Here is a 19,879-nt window from a genome sequence, read left to right on the forward strand (position 1 = left end):
CAGGAGATGTAACCCACACTGGACAGGGATGGCAAATACCCAAAAACACTTAGAAATCAAGGCTCAGGGTGACGAGACACCCACTCCACTCCCCCAAGACCTCCCAAGTCACTACATCCACTCAGTCCCCCAGGAACATGATGCCTCCTCCCCCCCCACCCGAGACCCATTACCCCACCCTGAGTTAGTCTGAATGATTAATTGGCTGGTTTAGTGCCTGTTGCCAGGATGGAAGGTGTGTAGGACAATCCAGAATGGTAAGTAAGCCAGTTTGTACACACCCCACAAAGGATGTATTGCACAACTTTAATAGAACACGATGACACCCCCCCCCGCCCACCCTGCCACCACTCCCCCCAACCCCTCCCCGACTGTCCAGAAGTCGGGGACGGTAGTGGGTCTGCACGAAATCTTTGGAAAAGAATAGGAAACAAATGCAAGTTTATTTATACCAGTTTCAACATTAGCATTGCACTTTCTGGAGGCTCGGTGGCGCCTCCTGCTGGCTCTATTTCTCATTGCACCATTTTGCCATCTTGCCGTTGATGGGAGTTTTCATGAAGCGGCCCGATTTCATGTAGATGTTGATCTTCTCCAAAGCCTGTTAACAAAAGGAAAAATGCATAATGCAGAGAGAGAAGCAGAGAACAGAGACAGACACGGGGTTAACGGGAGCAACCTCCCTCAGGCCGCACCTCCCCAAAGCTGCCAACGCTCTAGAACACAACAGACCACCCATCAGGGGAAGCAGAGACAAGTTAACTGCCTAGTGTTGACATCTGTAAAACTCGCAGGTAAAGCCAGTGCCGAGAACTTGGCTACCCACATTTTGGGCAACAGGAGAGCCAAGGTCCTGAGCAGCCACACACCATGAGCAGCACTGGGGCAACAGAAGGAGAGACAAGGTCCTGTGCAGCCACACACCATGACCTGCACCGGGCAACAGAAGGAGAGACAAGGTCCTGTGCAGCCACACACCATGACCTGCACCGGGCAACAGAAGGAGAGACAAAGTCCTGTGCAGCCATACACCATGACCAGCACTAGGGCAACAGAAGGAAAGCTGAGGTCATGTGCAGCCACACCATGAGCAGCACCAGGGCAATAGGAGAGCCCAGGTCCTGTGCAGCCACACCATGAGCAACACTGCGGCAACAGAAGGAGAGCCCAAGTCCTGTGCAGCCACACACCATGAGCAGCACAGGGGCAACAGAAGGGGAGCCCATGTCCTGTGCAGTCACACCATGAGCAGCACCAGGGCAATAGGAGAGCCCAGGTCCTGTGCAGCCACACCATGAGCAGCACTGCAGCAACAGAAGGAGAGCCCAAGTCCTGTGCAGCCACACACCATGAGCAGCACAGGGGCAACAGAAGGGGAGCCCATGTCCTGTGCAGCCACACCATGAGCAGCACCAGGGCAATAGGAGAGCCCAGGTCCTGTGCAGCCACACCATGAGCAGCACTGCGGCAACAGAAGGAGAGCCCAAGTCCTGTGCAGCCACACACCATGAGCAGCACAGGGGCAACAGAAGGGGAGCCCATGTCCTGTGCAGTCACACCATGAGCAGCACCAGGGCAATAGGAGAGCCCAGGTCCTGTGCAGCCACACCATGAGCAGCACTGCAGCAACAGAAGGAGAGCCCAAGTCCTGTGCAGCCACACACCATGAGCAGCACAGGGGCAACAGAAGGGGAGCCCATGTCCTGTGCAGTCACACCATGAGCAGCACCAGGGCAATAGGAGAGCCCAGGTCCTGTGCAGCCACACCATGAGCAGCACTGCAGCAACAGAAGGAGAGCCCAAGTCCTGTGCAGCCACACACCATGAGCAGCACAGGGGCAACAGAAGGGGAGCCCAGGTCATGTACAGCCACACCATGAGCAGCACCAGGGCAATAGGGGAGGCCAGTACCTGTGCAGCCTCACACCATGAGCAGCACCAGGGCAATAGGAGAGCCCAGGTCCTGTGCAGCCAAACACCATGAGCTGCCCTGGGGAAACAGAAGGAGAGCCCAGGTCCTGTGCAGCTACACACCAGGAGCAGCACCACAGCAACAGGAGAGCCTACGTCCTGTGCAGCCACACAAAATGAGCAGCACCAGGGCAACAGAAGGAGAGCACAGGTCCTGTGCAGCCACACACCATGAGCAACACTGGGGCAACAGAAGGGGAGCCAAGGTCCTGTGCAGCCACACAACATGAGCAGCACCAGGGCAACAGAAGGAGAGCCCAGGTCCTGTGCAGCCACACACCAGGTGCAGCACCAGAAGAACCCAGGCCCTGTGCAGCCACACACCAAGAGCAGCACCAGGGCAACAGGAGAGCCCAGGTCATGTGCAGCCACACAACATGAGCAGCACCAGGGCAACAGAAGGAGAGCCCAGGTCCTGTGCAGCCACACACCAGGAGCAGCACCAGAAGAACCCAGGCCCTGTGCAGCCACACACCAAGAGCAGCACCAGGGCAACAGAAGGAGAGCCCAGGTCCTGTGCAGCCACACAACATGAGCAGCACCAGGGCAACAGAAGGAGAGCCCAGGTCCTGTTTAGCCACACCATGAGAAGCACCGGGGCAACAGGAGAGCCCAGGTCCTGTGCAGCCACACAACATGAGCAGCACCAGGGCAACAGAAGGAGAGCCAAGGTCCTGTGCAGCCACACAACATGAGCAGCACCAGGGCAACAGAAGGAGAGCCCAGGTCCTGTGTAGCCACACACCATGAGCAACACCGGGGCAACAGAAGGAGAGCCCAGGTCCTGTGCAGCCACACACCAGGAGCAGCACCAGTGCAACAGAAGAACCCAGGCCATGTGCAGCCACACAACATGAGCAGCACTGGGGCAACAGAAGGAGAGCCCAGGTCCTGTGCAGCCACACAACATGAGCAGCACCAGGGAAACAGAAGGAGAGCCCCGGTTCTGTTCAGCCACACAACATGAGCAACACTGTGGCAACAGAAGGAGAGCCCAGGTCCTGTGCAGCCACACAACATGAGCAGCACCAGGGCAACAGAAGGAGAGCCCAGGTTCTGTTCAACCACACACCAAGAGCAGCACCGGGGCAATAGGAGAGCCCAGGTCCTGTGCAGCCACACAACATGAGCAGCACCAGGGCAACAGAAGGAGAATCCAGGTCCTGTGCAGCCACACAACATGAGCAGCACCAGGGCAACAGAAGGAGAGCCCAGGTTCTGTTCAGCCACACAACATGAGCAACACTGGGGCAACAGAAGGGTAGCCAAGGTCCTGTGCAGCCACTCACCATGAGCAGCACCAGGGCAACAGAAGGAGAGCCCAGGTCCTCTGTAGCCACACACCATGAGCAACACTGGGGCAACAGAAGGAGAGCCCAGGTCCTGTGCAGCCACTCACCATGAGCAGCACCAGGGCAACAGAAGGAGAGCCCAGGTCCTGTGCAGCCACACAACATGAGCAGCACCAGGGCAACAGAAGAGGAGCCAAGGTCCTGTGCAGCCACACAACATGAGCAACACTGGGGCAACAGAAGGAGAGCCCAGGTCCTGTGCAGCCACTCACCATGAGCAGCACCAGGGCAACAGAAGGAGAGCCCAGGTCCTGTGTAGCCACACACCATGAGCAACACTGGGGCAACAGAAGGAGCCCAGGTCCTGTGCAGCCACACACCATGAGAAGCACCCGGGCAACAGAAGAGCCCAGGTCCTGTGCAGCCACTCACCATGAGCAGCACCAGGGCAACAGAAGGAGAGCCCAGGTCCTGTGCAGCCACACAACATGAGCAGCACCAGGGCAACAGAAGAGGAGCCAAGGTCCTGTGCAGCCACACAACATGAGCAACACTGGGGCAACAGAAGGAGAGCCCAGGTCCTGTGCAGCCACTCACCATGAGCAGCACCAGGGCAACAGAAGGAGAGCCCAGGTCCTGTGCAGTCACACCATGAGCAGCACCAGGGCAACAGAAGGAGAAACAAGGTCCTGTGCAGCCACACACCAGGAGCAGCACTGGGGCAACAGAAGGAGAGCCCAGGTCCTGTGCAGCCACTCACCATGAGCAGCACCAGGGCAACAGAAGGAGAGCCCAGGTCCTGTGCAGCCACACAACATGAGCAGCACCAGGGCAACAGAAGAGGAGCCAAGGTCCTGTGCAGCCACACAACATGAGCAACACTGGGGCAACAGAAGGAGAGCCCAGGTCCTGTGCAGCCACTCACCATGAGCAGCACCAGGGCAACAGAAGGAGAGCCCAGGTCCTGTGCAGCCACTCACCATGAGAAGCACCCGGGCAACAGAAGAGCCCAGGTCCTGTGCAGCCACTCACCATGAGCAGCACCAGGGCAACAGAAGGAGAGCCCAGGTCCTGTGCAGCCACACAACATGAGCAGCACCAGGGCAACAGAAGAGGAGCCAAGGTCCTGTGCAGCCACACAACATGAGCAACACTGGGGCAACAGAAGGAGAGCCCAGGTCCTGTGCAGCCACACACCAGGAGCAGCACCAGGGCAACAGAAGGAGAGCCCAGGTCCTGTGCAGCCACTCACCATGAGCAGCACCAGGGCAACAGAAGGAGAGCCCAGGTCCTGTGCAGCCACACACCATGAGAAGCACCCGGGCAACAGAAGAGCCCAGGTCCTGTGCAGCCACTCACCATGAGCAGCACCAGGGCAACAGAAGGAGAGCCCAGGTCCTGTGCAGCCACTCATCATGAGAAACACCGGGGCAACAGAAGGAGAGCCCAGGTCCTCTGTAGCCACACACCATGAGCAACACTGGGGCAACAGAAGGAGAGCCCAGGTCCTGTGCAGCCACACACCATGAGCAGCACCAGGGCAACAGAAGGAGAGCCCAGGTCCTGTGCAGCCACACACCATGAGCAACACTGGGGCAACAGAAGGAGAGCCCAGGTCCTGTGCAGCCACTCACCATGAGCAGCCCCGGGGCAACAGAAGGAGAGCCCAGGTCCTGTGCAGCCACACAACATGAGCTAATTGTAAAATGTCCATTCCTTTAACAAGAGAAAGAATCAAGTCGGTGTGGAGGGGAGGGGTTGGTTATCACGACATGATTGATGAAACGGGGACTGGGTACCTTCCTGCTCCCTTGTTTGACCAGTGCCAGGAGCACAGAGTAGACAGAGGGGACGGGTGAGAAACCCCAGAGGAGCATTCCATGTGTGGATAGAAAATGCCAATTGATTCACCTCAAAGCGATCCAGAAAGGTCTTGAGGTTGGGGAAGGAGTCGAGACACTTGGGTTCCAACATGCGATGCTGGTCAAGGACGTCGTACACAAGGAAATCTGCAAACGTGATCTGGAAGAGAGAATACAGAGTCACAGCATCAACCACCAGACACCCTGCATTACCCAGCAGCATCCCCACAAGGAGAGACTGCACACAAGCCTGCCAGTGCCATATGAGAGCCAGGTCAAGCACTCCCCAGGTAACCAAAAGGAGAGGCACAACTCTGCAGCAACCAAGAGGAAAAGCCATCACAATAGAAGCAGGGCACCTCAAACAGATAAACCCCCCCGGCACACCCCCAAGGTTGCCTTCATCTCCAAGTAGCCAGATCAAAACCCTTCACATGCTACACAGCAGGTGAGCCCCTGTGGGCTTGAACACCCCCAAGAAGCAATCTCAGTTCCATCACCTCTACCCATGGAGCTGGGGTAGACCACAGGTAGACCCCTCGCTGCTGCACCCATCAGATGCCGGCGGGATGCCTGATGCTTTTGGTTTGTAGCGAGCAGCCAAATGCCTCTGCAGGAAGTCCCTCCCCGCTACCTCCTGTAAGTTGGAAGCCAAAAATGGTGCCATGCTTGACACCAGCAGTTGTGACCACACCGCAACAAGCATTTGAGAAAAGGTATCCGTTAAGAAAACCCTATCAGACGTATTCTCAAAGAGGTGACAATCTCTTGGAGGAGAACCCAAAGGAATATGAGACTGAGAGAAAGAGAAGCTGGTGACGTCACAAGAGACGAGCGGGATCCACTAAGAAAAGTGGTTGAAGAAGATGTATGGACCTCATAGAAATTGACAGCGAAATAAAGAACCAAGTGAACTTTCCTATGCGAAAAGAAGATTGCACGTGTGAAGAGCACTGCAGAAAATGCAAGTCATTCAATAACTGTATAGATGCAGAAACACAAGTAGATTAAGTGATCTTAGAAGCTGCCTATACGTAGTGAATAGACTGCAGGCGGAGCCGCCATTATATAGAAGCTGGACATCGGTGTCACAATCGTTAGTAAGTTCAGATCCACAGAGAAAGAAGGATCGAGAGCTGTGTGTCGCAGCAAAGAATAAGCTGAAGATCGCAGACTCGAATGATGAAGCTGTTTGACCTGGTATCAAAGTTGGAGCAAGCCAAGGCCGGTTATCTATTCTCAAAGGCAGCAAACGTGAAAAGCTGAAATTCTCCTTGTCAAGGTGCAAAGAAAGAACACCATGCATGCCAAGTTTTATTCAGTTAAGACATTTCATTATTGCAAAATGGGCCGAATTACGGTCTCCTGTCACGTGAGCTGAGGACGAGAATAGCGTTGGGCATGCAGTTTCAGAACTATGATAAGAGCATACTCACACTCCCTTATATTCCCAGAGACAAGAGTACACTGCAAGGCCAAGTTCAAAGACAATCTTCATGGCAGAAGGCATGGACGATGAGAGATGTTGGCCTAATTGGGTGGGGAGGTACCATCAAGTTCACCTCCTAGCACATGGGTTTAGGCTTACGTGCTGCTAAAGTGAACCGAATGTTCCAGACATGGCACAAGCGTGCCAACCAATTGTAGAGGGCCATATAAGAAAGGGTGTTATAGTTTGAGAGCCAATGAGGTACCGGGTCTCGAGGGGTGGGCATGAGTTGTTCACATGATCATAGATATCCAATCACAACCCAACCCCTTATAGAAAGTATACTTAGACGTTTCCCTTGAGCCAACCACAGCCTCCCGTAGGTTTTTCTTGTTTGCCATGTAGTATGACGCCAAGTATGACACATTCTTGCTATAAAAGTATACTTTTTTATGAAGTGCTTCTGGAAATAGCTGTGCGATGTCCATTGTAACTCCCTGTTTTAGACACTTGATAATAAAATAGTAAATTGGACTTTGCCATCGTCCTGAGTTGGTTTGATTATTTGGTGCAAGAGTTATTCTGCAACCCATCCACTGCATGACACCTTGACCACTAAAGGACCACGAGTTCAGGTTGGCACACCTGCCTTGACACAGTGCCCCTGCTGGCTAATTGGGAAATATATCCAGAACCCCTTCCAACATTCCCGCCTCAGAGCCATGCCCTGGATAGCTCAGGTGGCTTTAACTGTGCGGCAGAGAGGGCACACATCCCAAGACAACCTCAGACCTAAATGGTCAACCCAATAAAGCAGTGGCCAGCAGGGCAGCAAGGAAGAGCAAAATACCTTTTTTCCAGCAAACCATTTCCGCTGCCCCAGGAATTCTGAAAATTGCTTGAGTTTGTCAGGAAGTTGCTTCAGATATGGACCCTTGAGGGCCTCCTGCAGAGAGCAAGCAGAGCAGATAAGTCAAGGTGTACAAGAGAGACTGCATGCAGAATTTCATCAATCAGCACCAGAACAGGTGACCCCTCTTTCCCCAACATTACCCAGGCCACAAGCCCTGGTCACAGGAACCTTCTCCAACCCCCACCAGGTGAACTTACAAAGTCTGGGCTGTATGTAATGTCTGAGAGCTGGGTCCTGAAGTCCATGACCTGGCTCTGGAGTAAGTCCACTCTGACCATCTCCTCCTCACTTTCACCGCCTGGAAAGGAACAGAAAGGGACACCTCAGAGGCCGAGGAGTGGAAACGGGAACTCAGACAAGAATTGGCAAACACATGGGAGCACCTGGCAGAGTTACTCCTGCAGCCTCCCCTAACGGCACAAAGCTGCCCGCAACACAGGGCACCTACTGGGCTCGAGTGACCCTTTCATAGAAGCACCCTTAGAAGCAGAAGACAATGGAATACATAGGGGTGTCCACCCTTTGACCACCCTTGGTCCAATTCTTCACAAATTAGAGCAAACATAAACTGACTGAAAGGCCTGGATTCATTTGGAAACAGGCACGTGCTTGTTCTCAGTGCAGAGAGAAACAGCACCTGCAAATCAGTTCGAGTGATCAGAGGCGGTCACTGAAAATCCCGCTGCACCCATCGCCAGATGGGCAATTGGACCAGCCAGTGAGCCCCTTAGATTCACAAGTTCACATACCCGCCCTACAAAGGACCCTTTCACAGATAATGTTATGTTGCATCGATATAGCGCTGAGGCGGTCCAGACCTACACTGCATCCATAAAGCGCTGAGGCGGTCCAGACCTACGCTGCATCCATAAATCGCTGAGGCGGACCAGACCTACACTGCATCCATAAAGCGCTGAGGCGTCCAGACCTACACTGCATCCATAAAGCGCTGAGGCGGTCCAGACCTACGCTGCATCCATAAAGCGCTGAGGCGGTCCAGACCTACACTGCATCCATAAAGCGCTGATGCGGTCCAGACCTACACTGGATCCATAAAGCGCTGAGGCGGTCCAGACCTACACTGCATCCATAAAGCGCTGAGGCGGTCCAGACCTACACTGGATCCATAAAGCGCCGAGGCGTCCAGACCTACACTGCATCCATAAAGCGCTGAGGCGATCCAGACCTACGCTGCATCCATAAAGCGCTGAGGCGGTCCAGACCTACACTGCATCCATAAAGCCCTGAGGCGGTCCAGACCTACACTGCATCCATAAAGCGCTGAGGCGGTCCAGACCTACACTGCATCCATAAAGCGCTGAGGCGGTCCAGACCTACACTGCATCCATAAAGCGCTGAGGCGGTCCAGACCTACACTGCATCCATAAAGCGCTGAGGCGGTCCAGACCCACGCTGCACCCATAAAGCGCAGAGCTCATCCAGAGCTACGCTGCACCCATAAAGCACAGAGCCCATCCAGACCCATGCTGCACCCATAAAGCACAGAGCCCATCCAGACCCACGCTGCACCCATAAAGCACAGAGCCCATCCAGACCCATGCTGCACCCATAAAGCACAAAGCCCATCCAGACCCATGCTGCACCCATAAAGCACAGAGCCCATCCACACCCACGCTGCACCCATAAAGCGCAGAGCCCATCCAGACCTACGCTGCACCCATAAAGCACAGAGCCCATCCAGACCCACGCTGCACCCATAAAGCACAAATCCCATCCAGACCTATGCTGCACCCATAAAGCGCTGAGACGGTCCAGACCTACACTGCATCCATAAAGCACAGAGCCCATCCAGACCCACGCTGCATCCATAAAGCGCTGAGGCGGTCCAGACCTACACTGCATCCATAAAGCGCTGAGGCGGTCCAGACCTACACTGCATCCATAAAGCGCTGAGGCGGTCCAGACCTACACTGCATCCATAAAGCGCTGAGGCGGTCCAGACCTACACTGCATCCATAAAGCGCCGAGGCAGTCCAGACCTACGCTGCACCCATAAAGCGCCATGGTCCAGACCTACACTGCATCCATAAAGCGCTGAGGCGTCCAGACCTACACTGCATCCATAAAGCGCTGATGCAGCCCAGACCTACGCTGCACCCATAAAGCGCTGAGGTGGTGCAGACCTACGCTGCACCCATAAAGCGCTGAGGCGTCTGGACCTACGCTGCATCCATAAAGCGCTGAGACGGTCCAGACCTACGCTGCATCCATAAAGCGCTGAGGCGCTCCAGACCTACGCTGCACCCATAAAGCGCTGATGCAGTCCAGACCTACGCTGCATCCATAAAGCACCCAGACCTACGCTGCACCCATAAAGCGCTGAGGTGGTGCAGACCTACGCTGCATCCATAAAGCGCTGAAGCATCCAGACCTACGCTGCATCCATAAAGTACTGAGGCGGTCCAGACCTATGCTGCTTCCAAAAAGGGCTGAGGCATCCAGACCTACGCTGCAGCCATAAAGTACTGAGGCGGTCCAGACCTACGCTGCATCCATTAAGCACTGAGGCGGTCCAGACCTACGTTGCACCCTGGAAGCGCCGAGACGGTCCAGTTCTACGCTGCATCGAAAAAGCACTGAGGCGGTCCAGACTTACGCTGCACCCATAAAGGGCTGAGGTGTTCGAGACCTATGCTGCATTCATAAAGCGCTAAGGCGTCCAGACATCCGCTGCATCCATAAAGCGCTGAGGCATCCAGACTTACATTGCACCCATAAAGCGCTGAGGCATCCAGACCTACGCTGCATCCATAAAGCGCTGACGCGGTCCAAACCTACGCTGCATCCATATAGCGCTGAGGTGGTCCAGACCTACGCTGCACCCATAAAGCGCTGAGGCATCCAGGCCTATGCTGCACCCATAAAGCGCAAAGGCGGTCCAGACCTATGCTGCACCCATAAAGCGCAAAGGCGGTCCAGACCTATGCTGCATCCAGAAAGCGCTGAGGTGGTCTAGACCTGCGCTGCATCTATAAAGCGCTGAGGCGGTCCAGACCGACGATGCATCCATAAAGCGCTGAGGCAGTCCAGACCTATGCTGCACCCATACAGCGCTGAGGCAGTCCAGACCTATGCTGCATCCATAAAGCACTGAGGCGTCCAGACCTACGCTGCATCCATAAAGCACTGAGGCGGTCCAGACCTATGCTGCATCCATAAAGCGCAAAGGCGGTCCAGACCTATGCTGCATCCAGAAAGCGCTGAGGTGGTCTAGACCTGCGCTGCATCTATAAAGCGCTGAGGCGGTCCAGACCGACGATGCATCCATAAAGCGCTGAGGCAGTCCAGACCTATGCTGCACCCATACAGCGCTGAGGCAGTCCAGACCTATGCTGCATCCATAAAGCACTGAGGCGTCCAGACCTACGCTGCATCCATAAAGCACTGAGGCGGTCCAGACCTATGCTGCATCCATAAAGCGCTGAGGCAGTCCCGATCTATGCTGCACCCATAAAGCGCTGAGGCATCCAGACCTATGCTGCACCCATGAAGTGCTGAGGCAGTCCAGACCTACGCTGCACCCATAAAGCGCTGAGGCGGTCCAGACCTAAGCTGCACCCATAAAGCGCTGAGGCAGTCCAGACCTATGCTGCATTCATAAAGCGCTGAGGCGGTCCAGAACTAGGATGCATCGATAAAGTGGTGAGACGGTCCAGACCTACGATACATCGATAAAGCAGTGAGGCGGTCCAGACCTACGCTGCATCCATAAAGCGCTGAGGCAGTCCAGACCTACACTACATCCATAAAGCGCTGAGGCGGGCCAGACCTACAAAGCATCCATAAAGCGCTGAGGCGGTTCAGACCTACGCTGCATCCATAAAGCGCTGAGGCATCCAGACCTACGCTGCACCCATGAAGTGCTGAGACAGTCCAGACCTACGCTGCACCCATGAAGTGCTGAGGCAGTCCAGACCTATGCTGCATCCCTAAAGCGCTGATGCGTCTAGACCTAGGCTGCACCCATAAAGCGCTGATGCGTCCAGACCTACGCTGCACCCATGAAGCGCTGAGGCGGTCCAGACCTACGCTGCACCCATAAAGCGCTGAGGTGGTGCAGACCTACGCTGCATCCATAAAGCGCTGAAGCATCCAGACCTACGCTGCATCCATAAAGCACTGAGGCGTCCAGACCTACACTGCATCCATAAAGCACTGAGGCGGTCCAGACCTACACTGCACCCATAAAGTGCTGAGGCGGTCCAGACCTACGCTGCATCCATAAAGTACTGAGGCGGTCCAGACCTATGCTGCTTCCAAAAAGCGCTGAGGCATCCAGACCTACGCTGCATCCATAAAGTACAGAGGCGGTCCAGACCTACGCTGCATCCATTAAGCACTGAGGCGGTCCAGACCTACGTTGCACCCTGGAAGCGCCGAGACGGTCCAGTTCTACGCTGCATCGAAAAAGCGCTAAGGCGTCCAGACATACGCTGCATCCATAAAGCGCTGAGGCATCCAGACTTACATTGCACCCAGAAAGCGCTGACGCGGTCCAAACCTACGCTGCATCCATAAAGCACTGAGGCATCCAGACCTACGCTGCATCCATAAAGCGCTGACGCGGTCCAAACCTACGCTGCATCCATAAAGCGCTGAGGTGGTCCAGACCTACGCTGCACCCATAAAGCGCTGAGGCATCCAGGCCTATGCTGCACCCATAAAGCGCAAAGGCGGTCCAGACCTACGCTGCATCCAGAAAGCGCTGAGGTGGTCTAGACCGACGATGCATCCATAAAGCGCTGAGGCGTCCAGACCTACGCTGCATCCATAAAGCACTGAGGCGTCCAGACCTATGCTGCACCCATAAAGCACTGAGGCGTCCAGACCTACGCTGCACCCATGAAGTGCTGAGGCAGTCCAGACCTACGCTGCACCCATAAAGCGCTGAGGCGGTCCAGACCTAAGCTGCACCCATGAAGGGCTGAGGCAGTCCAGACCTACGCTGCACCCATGAAGTGCTGAGGCAGTCCAGACCTACGCTGCACCCATAAAGCGCTGAGGCGGTCCAGACCTATGCTGCATCCAGAAAGCGCTGAGGTGGTCCAGACCCACGCTGCATCCATAAAGCACTGAGGCGTCCAGACCTGCGCTGCATCCATGAAGCACTGAGGCGGTCCAGACCGACGATGCATCCATAAAGCGCTGAGGCGTCCAGACCTACACTGCATCCATAAAGCGCTGAGGCGTCCAGACCTACGCTGCATCCATAAAGCACTGAGGCATCCAGACCTATGCTGCACCCATGAAGTGCTGAGGCAGTCCAGACCTACGCTGCACCCATAAAGCGCTGAGGCGGTCCAGACCTAAGCTGCACCCATAAAGCGCTGAGGCGGTCCAGACCTAAGCTGCACCCATAAAGCGCTGAGGCGGTCCAGACCTAAGCTGCACCCATAAAGCGCTGAGGCGGTCCAGACCTACGCTGCACCCATAAAGCGCTGAGGCGGTCCAGACCTATGCTGCACCCATAAAGCGCTGAGGCGGTCCAGACCTAAGCTGCACCCATGAAGTGCTGAGGCAGTCCAGACCTACGCTGCACCCATAAAGCGCTGAGGCGGTCCAGACCTATGCTGCATTCATAAAGCGCTGAGGCGGTTCAGAACTAGGATGCATCGATAAAGTGGTGAGACGGTCCAGACCTACGATACATCGATAAAGCGGTGAGGCGGTCCAGACCTACGCTGCATCCATAAAGCGCTGAGGCAGTCCAGACCTACACTACATCCATAAAGCGCTGAGGCAGTCCAGACCTACGCTGCATCCATAAAGCGCTGATGCATCCAGACCTACGCTGCACCCATGAAGTGCTGAGACAGTCCAGACCTACGCTGCACCCATGAAGCGCTGAGGCAGTCCAGACCTATGCTGCATCCCTAAAGCGCTGATGCGTCCAGACCTAGGCTGCATCCATAAAGCGCTGAGGCATCCAGACCTACGCTGCACCCATGAAGTGCTGAGACAGTCCAGACCTACGCTGCACCCATGAAGTGCTGAGGCAGTCCAGACCTATGCTGCATCCCTAAAGCGCTGATGCGTCCAGACCTATGCTGCACCCATAAAGCGCTGATGCGTCCAGACCTATGCTGCAACCATAAAGCGCTGAGGCAGTCCAAACCTATGCTGCACCCATGAAGCGCTGAGGCGGTCCAGACCTACGCTGCACCCATAAAGCACTGAGGTGGTCCAGACCTACGCTGCACCCATAAAGCGCTGAGGTGGTCCAGACCCACGCTGCACCCATAAAGCGCTGAGACGGTGCAGACCTAGGCTGCATGACACAATCATTGATTATTGCATAGTGGGAGAATACTAAGCTGGGCATTAATGTGTTAGGGCTGGCATGTTGCCTAAACTGGGGTTAGATTTGGATGAGGGACGAGTTGCAGGTGTGACTCGGGTCACTTTTCTTGTGGAGTTTCTCACAATCAGGTGGAATCGCATGTGCCGTTCTGTCAAAAGAGAAATTATATCGTGCCTCCTATCGCAATAAATATATGTATATTGGCCTACGCCAAGCTGCTCACAAGTCGCTTGCGAAGGAATCCGTGTTATAAGGTCCTGACCTTAGAATCAATGTAAGCTGCCATTTTTGGTCAATCCGCCATTTTAGGTTTGCTTTGTAAAAGTCACCCTGTGAGTTAAAATGGTGGACGATGTCATTCCAAAAATACAACATTGCCGTCTTGACCTCTGTATGTAGCTAATATGTAACTTGCCTGCAGGCCACTTGTTGAGGTCGTGAACTGAGACCTTGTCCTTCGTTGACCTGTGTGTAAAGGATTACTCGTGCAATGAAACTAGTCCACGAGCATACGATAAAAACAATGTATCCAAATACTGAACGTAGAACACTTGTTTAACTGCATTGTATTAATGTTTAAGAAGACCTACATGGAAAATCCCAGAATACACAGTTGCCGTATAGGCTTGTTGATATATGTATTAAAAGCAAACCAGTTATTTGCGGATGTGCGAGACTTGGCATGAACCCTAGATTGGTGATGTATTAGTGGAATATTAACCCGAAGTGGGGCTGGACATCGTGCTCACAAAGAGTATAAAAAGCCAATGTATTCTAATGTACAGCGTCTCTCACTGAACACATTGAACCACGCTGGAGTTCATTGTGTTGCACTGAGGGCCGATAGCTAACTGATTTTTGCTCTGTTTGTAGTAACTGGATTCAGTATAAAATAAAGTACTTTGTATGGTCCTTTGTAACCCGTGTTCGGTGTGTTTCCTTTTGGGGTTCTCAGCCTCAATATTTTGATTTTGTTTTCACATTTCATTGCAGCTCAAGAGAAACGTAATCCAGGTAATTAATAGGATCTGCAAATACTTTCACGTCTTTTAGGCTTCTCAAAAAGGGCAAAGCGGGGCCAGGCTGGTGATGCATGGATTACTTTCAAAGGCAGCAGCGATGTGCCAGCCACATGGACCTCAAACCAGCCAGGCGGTAACCCACCCTTTTCAACAAGTGTGGGCAAGGGGTGTCCAAGCTGCCCTTCTAAGGGGAAGATATGCACATTGCAATTTTCCCTGAGCGCAGCCATTGCAACATGCTGACCATGAAGATGGGGTGCCCCAGTGAGGGAGGGGGAGCCGGATCCAGAAGAAGTTATGTTGCTTGTGTAGCACCTTAAAGGCATTTTGGTGACCTCCGTGAAGGCATCATGAAGCAAGACAGAGACAACAGATGCACTTGTCTTAATAAAACAACTATTGGTCTTTATTTGCTGGGATGGAGTTGGGCCCAACTTGCTCTAAGCTAAGGTGGGCTCTCCCTACCTAAAGAAACTAAGAATATTCTGAGTCGCCATGGTCAACTCAAAAACCTGTCCATGTCCAAAACCTGTACTTGCCATCACAACTAAAGCTATACAATGTGTAGGGATGTCGGGAACAAGAGAAACATTGCTCAAAGTAAAGTTCTGAGCTTCTACCAGCTCTGGCTTGTTTTCAACTTCACCTTTCCCAAGTTCAAAAATAGTTCTAAAAGGTCTTAGTCTCAGGGTTCCCTTCCCCAAGTTCAACACAGTTCACAAAGGCTCAGGGTTCCCTTCCCCAAGCAGGCACGTCCGCCAACAGAGCTGCTATGAGGCTCTTGATTTGAAAGAACGCTGCCAGTTTCACTTTGTAATCCTCTAGGCTCTTTAATGGCTCAAACTAATGCTTTCTTTCAGCATAGGTTGTATATCGTAGCTTTCTTTGGTGCTTTTCTCCAGTAGGGCTACTCGGTCTAGGTGTAGTTGTCGGACCACACGGTCCACCCAGCACAGGTCACGCAACCGATTACCCTTGGCACTTTGGGATGCTCTTGGTTTTCCTTGGCCAACACAGGTTCTCTCCCTGGACCGGTCTCAGTAATTCACATTCATTGTAGCTTTCACAATGGCAGTCTCTTGGCTTTGCCACAACTTGTATTCAAGTCACTGTCACTCTGTGGTGTAAATCCTTTTAACACTTGGCTTTTCCCAATGTCCACTCAAGTTCATCAGCTTGTCTTTCACACTTGCTTTTCTGCTTATCATGAACTTTCACTTTGTTCATCAAATGCTTCCGAACAGTTTAAGCAGTGTACACAACTCTACTTCATTCGTTTTTCACTCGTGCAGTATTTTCACCTGATTTCCTTATCTTTTTCTGTAATTCGGTATTCAATAAATCTTGAACATTTCAAAAGGTACTTTGCAGGTTGTTTGGTGTTAAATCTTCTTCACTTAGGGTTCCAACCCCCACTCTTAGGAGTTTTAGCTGAATCATTACTTGCAAATGTGCAATTCCCGCCCCTGGAGAACCCTGGTACAAGTGATGCCTCTCTCACACTCACCAGTACTCGGCTGCTCCTTCGGGCGTCTCTGCAGTCTTCTCCCTCTTCCACTTTCTTCCCGGGTAAGCATCGGGAGCTCCAGAGAGCACCTCTTGCTACTGGGAATCCTTGCTGCAGCGGCCCACTGCGCTTGGGAGTCTTCCGTGTTCCCCAGCTCCAACTGGGAACACGCGGCTCAGGTAATTGCTGGGGCTCTGGCCCTTTCATGGCCCGCTCAGATCACAGCGCCACTCTCACCCCCTGGCAACACATGGCGTCCTCTGCGCTGGCCCTGCTCCTCGCCTCGCAGCTGCCACCTTCTCCTTCTCTTCTCTCGGTCTACCATATTATGCACCACTGGCCTTTCAATTGGTCGCAGGTGCAAGTCCTTTGCCTGGATTACTGACAGACATTCGATTTTGAAATGGCCGATGTAGAGAAAAAGCAGATGACACCTCTGCAACCCCCAAGCCCAGAATGTCAATCATGGGGGCTGGGGGACACCCCCGCAACCCCCAAATTCATTAATTTTCACCCAACACCATTTTCAGAGTTCTCCCTTCGTTTTTTTCACTTCTTTTCTTCAGATTCCCCTTTGCCTGACCTCACTTATAGTCATTAATGGGACATGCCTGACCTTCCATAGTTGTCTTCAGCTCTAAGGGAGCCCGGCCAGTCTTTGGCTCTAAGGGAGCCCGGCCAGTCTTTGGCTCTAAGGGAGCCCGACCAGTCTTTGGCTCTAAGGGAGCCCGACCAGTCTTTGCGGCCAGTCTTTGGCTGTAAGGGAGCCCAGCCAGTCTTTGGCTCTAAGGGAGCCCAGCCAGTCTTCGGCTGGTAGGAAGCCCAGCCAGTCTTCGGCTGGTAGGAAGCCCAGCCAGTCTTCGGCTGGTAGGAAGCCCAGCCAGTCTTCTAATGGTAGGAACCCATCTGTAGGAAGCCCAGCCAGTCTTCGGCTGGTAGGAAGCCCAGCCAGTCTTCTGCTGGTAGGAACCCATCTGTAGGAAGCCCAGCCAGTCTTCGGCTGTAGTTACCTTTCTGGCAGAGGCCGGATGCATTGTGTTATTTACAACACATGGACCGACAGTGCAGTAATAACACATTTACTCGTTGCTGGCTAAAGAGTGCACAAAATGGCCGTCCAACTGATCTGTGCAGACTTATATGTGACGCACATGACGCCTCCATGGGTGCGCACCGGCACCCTGCAATATAGTCTTGCCAGCCCAGGTTTGGCCGCAGCTATTTAGGGAGCAAGAAGTGTCATGGAAGTAGATGCCAAGAAGACGTGAAACCAGAGTCCCAGAGCGCAGGTCAGAGGTCAAAGCAAGTCCAGTTGGGCAGCACCATGCAAGAGTGATCCACAGAGTTGGGTTGATCACGGGGGTCGGGGAGGGACGGGACGTTTGCTTCAGGGCGGTTATACTTGTTTGAGTTTTCAGAATGGGGAGGGGGGGGGGGTGGCTTAGGAAGGATCGTTCCTTTTGAACTCTTCTGGTTTGGCTGAGTTTCAGATAAGCCCATCCGGTGTTCAAGAAGTGACCTAGGTTGGCTGTACTCAAGGCTATTGATAATCTCTATAAAGCTGTGATATATCGAGTGTCTGTGGATAGCCGTCCAATCCTGCATCGGTTTCAAGCAGGCATTGATGGGGGATCGGGGTTGGGGGCAGTTTTGCTCCCTTTTGTTCAAAAGAGGAAAATCTTCAGCTGAGCTGCCTGGTTAAGTTGATGAGTAGGGCAACTCTGCAGGTGGTCTTTATCAACTGGTGCGCCATGCCAACTTCATGGTGGCTTGGGGCCCTGTCCCTGAAAGCTCGACTGGTGGGGCAGAGGGTGGCTGGAAGCAAGTGAGCCTAGTGCGATGCTCTCCTCCGGCTGTTTGGTTGGTAGGGCTGACAAGGGTTGCACATTCATGTGGAAACACATGCAAAAGTGCAGTGTGTTTGGTGCAGAGCAGTGTGGGTGCAGGGAGCCATGTGTTATACATGATTAAAAGGGACACAGTCCCTTTAAGAACAGACACAGGGGGAAGCGGGAAGAGGGCGGAAAGGGAGGGGCCAAAAGGAAAAAACAGCAGTTACGTTGTAGGAGTGAAAAAAGGCAGTTCACAGCAGGCAAGGCTCCGTCTCATGATTGCGTGTGAATGCATGAGAGCGAATGAGAGCCTAACACTGGCGACAAGGCCGACGAACCCTCGTGTGTCGGCAGCAGTGGAGGGCTGTGAGCCCAGCAGGTCTGAAGAGCCGTGTGCGCTCTGTAACTGAGCAGTGGCCCGTGTGCCCAGCAATTGTGGTGGGCCTGTGCGCCCTGTGAATGTAGAGGCTTGTGTGCTCTGCGAAGAGGTAGCGGCCCGTGTGCCCGTGACGGAAGTCCCAGTAGCTGCGGAGCTTCCAGAGAAGAGAGGACCGGACCAGCAACTGCGGAGCCGCCCGCGGAGAAAGGAGAAGACGCCCGCGACCGCACTGCAGGCCCAGCTGATCCATCACGCCCGCCAGCGGAGAAAGGAGAAGACGCCCGCAACCGCATTGCAAGCCCAGCTGATCCATCCCGCCCGCCCAGAGGGAACGAGAAGAATCACCCGACCGACGTGGTCACAACAACCCAAGTAAGGAGTTTGGACGGGGGCTGGGAACGCAAGGAGCCACGGCCGAGGGAAGCCCCGTGTCTCCCAGAGTGACAACTGGGAATAAACTGACAGAACCCAGCGTGGTTAACCCTGCGTCTCCCGCCCAGTGACACCGAAAATAAAAAGTGGGAAACCCACGTCTCCCACAACGTGACATTGCAGAGGGTGAAACACAGACCCAACAACAAAGAGAACGTATTACGGGCCTAGCAGGATCAAGCCCTGTGTTTCCCACCCAGTGACATTATAACAAGCAAATAAAAAAAATAGGCGGGAAGCCCAGTGTCTCCCACAACGTGACACGCCAGAGTGAACATATTACGGGCCTAGCTGGATCAAACCCAGTGTCTCCCACCCAGTGACACCAACAAAAAAAAAGGGAAAGTGACACTATTAACAGTGACGCATGCTCCTGAGAATAATGACCCACGTGAACACCACAAAGTAAAGACAAAACGTCACAGCTGACCCACCCCACCAAGCCAGCCAACTCAAGTTCCCAGAAGGAAAAACAACACCCTAACACCTGACAAGCGACCACAGTGTCACGAGAAACAACTACAACCGGCGCCCACGTGCCACCTGAACCACTAAAGCGCACCCAGCGGCGCCACCATGTCGAATCAGGACGCAGCGAACCCCAATGCCCAACCACCAGGGCCACCAGGGACACCCTCCTCTCATGCTAGCTTAATGAGGAGACCCGCCCCCCTTCACACTGAACCCACACCACGATCAGGGTCAGCAATGGGAAGAGTGGGTGGAAGAATTTGAGGACTTCGTAGGTGCCATCGGCACCCAAGAACCACCCAACATACTCAGCATCTTTGCCAATGTCGCAGAGAGAGAAATTAAAAACATCATACGCACGGTCCCCCTGCAGGACCGCACCACGTATGCGAAACTCCTACAAGCAATCAATGAGAAAATTGTCATCTCACCCAATTGCGACTATGA

At 53.7% G+C, this 19,879-nt stretch overlaps 1 protein-coding gene across 1 annotated transcript in view; it reads right to left on the reverse strand.

The window, feature by feature from the left end:
- Window positions 1-424: 424 nt before the first annotated feature.
- The window catches only part of LOC138520722 (glutathione S-transferase Mu 1-like), a 36,346-nt gene continuing 16,891 nt past the window's right edge, over window positions 425-19,879 (reverse strand). The window contains exons 5-8 of the mRNA XM_069632987.1: window positions 7,665-7,765; window positions 7,405-7,500; window positions 5,175-5,285; window positions 425-601 (exon numbers count right to left, since the gene is read on the reverse strand). Of these exons, the coding sequence (XP_069489088.1) occupies window positions 509-601; window positions 5,175-5,285; window positions 7,405-7,500; window positions 7,665-7,765 (401 nt within the window). The 3' untranslated portion in view covers window positions 425-508. The remainder of the gene's footprint in view (window positions 602-5,174; window positions 5,286-7,404; window positions 7,501-7,664; window positions 7,766-19,879) is intronic.

Source organism: Ambystoma mexicanum, chromosome 13, assembly GCF_040938575.1.
Source record: "Ambystoma mexicanum isolate Mex_15411 chromosome 13, UKY_AmexF1_1, whole genome shotgun sequence".
In the NCBI taxonomy this organism is placed as follows: domain Eukaryota; kingdom Metazoa; phylum Chordata; class Amphibia; order Caudata; family Ambystomatidae; genus Ambystoma; species Ambystoma mexicanum.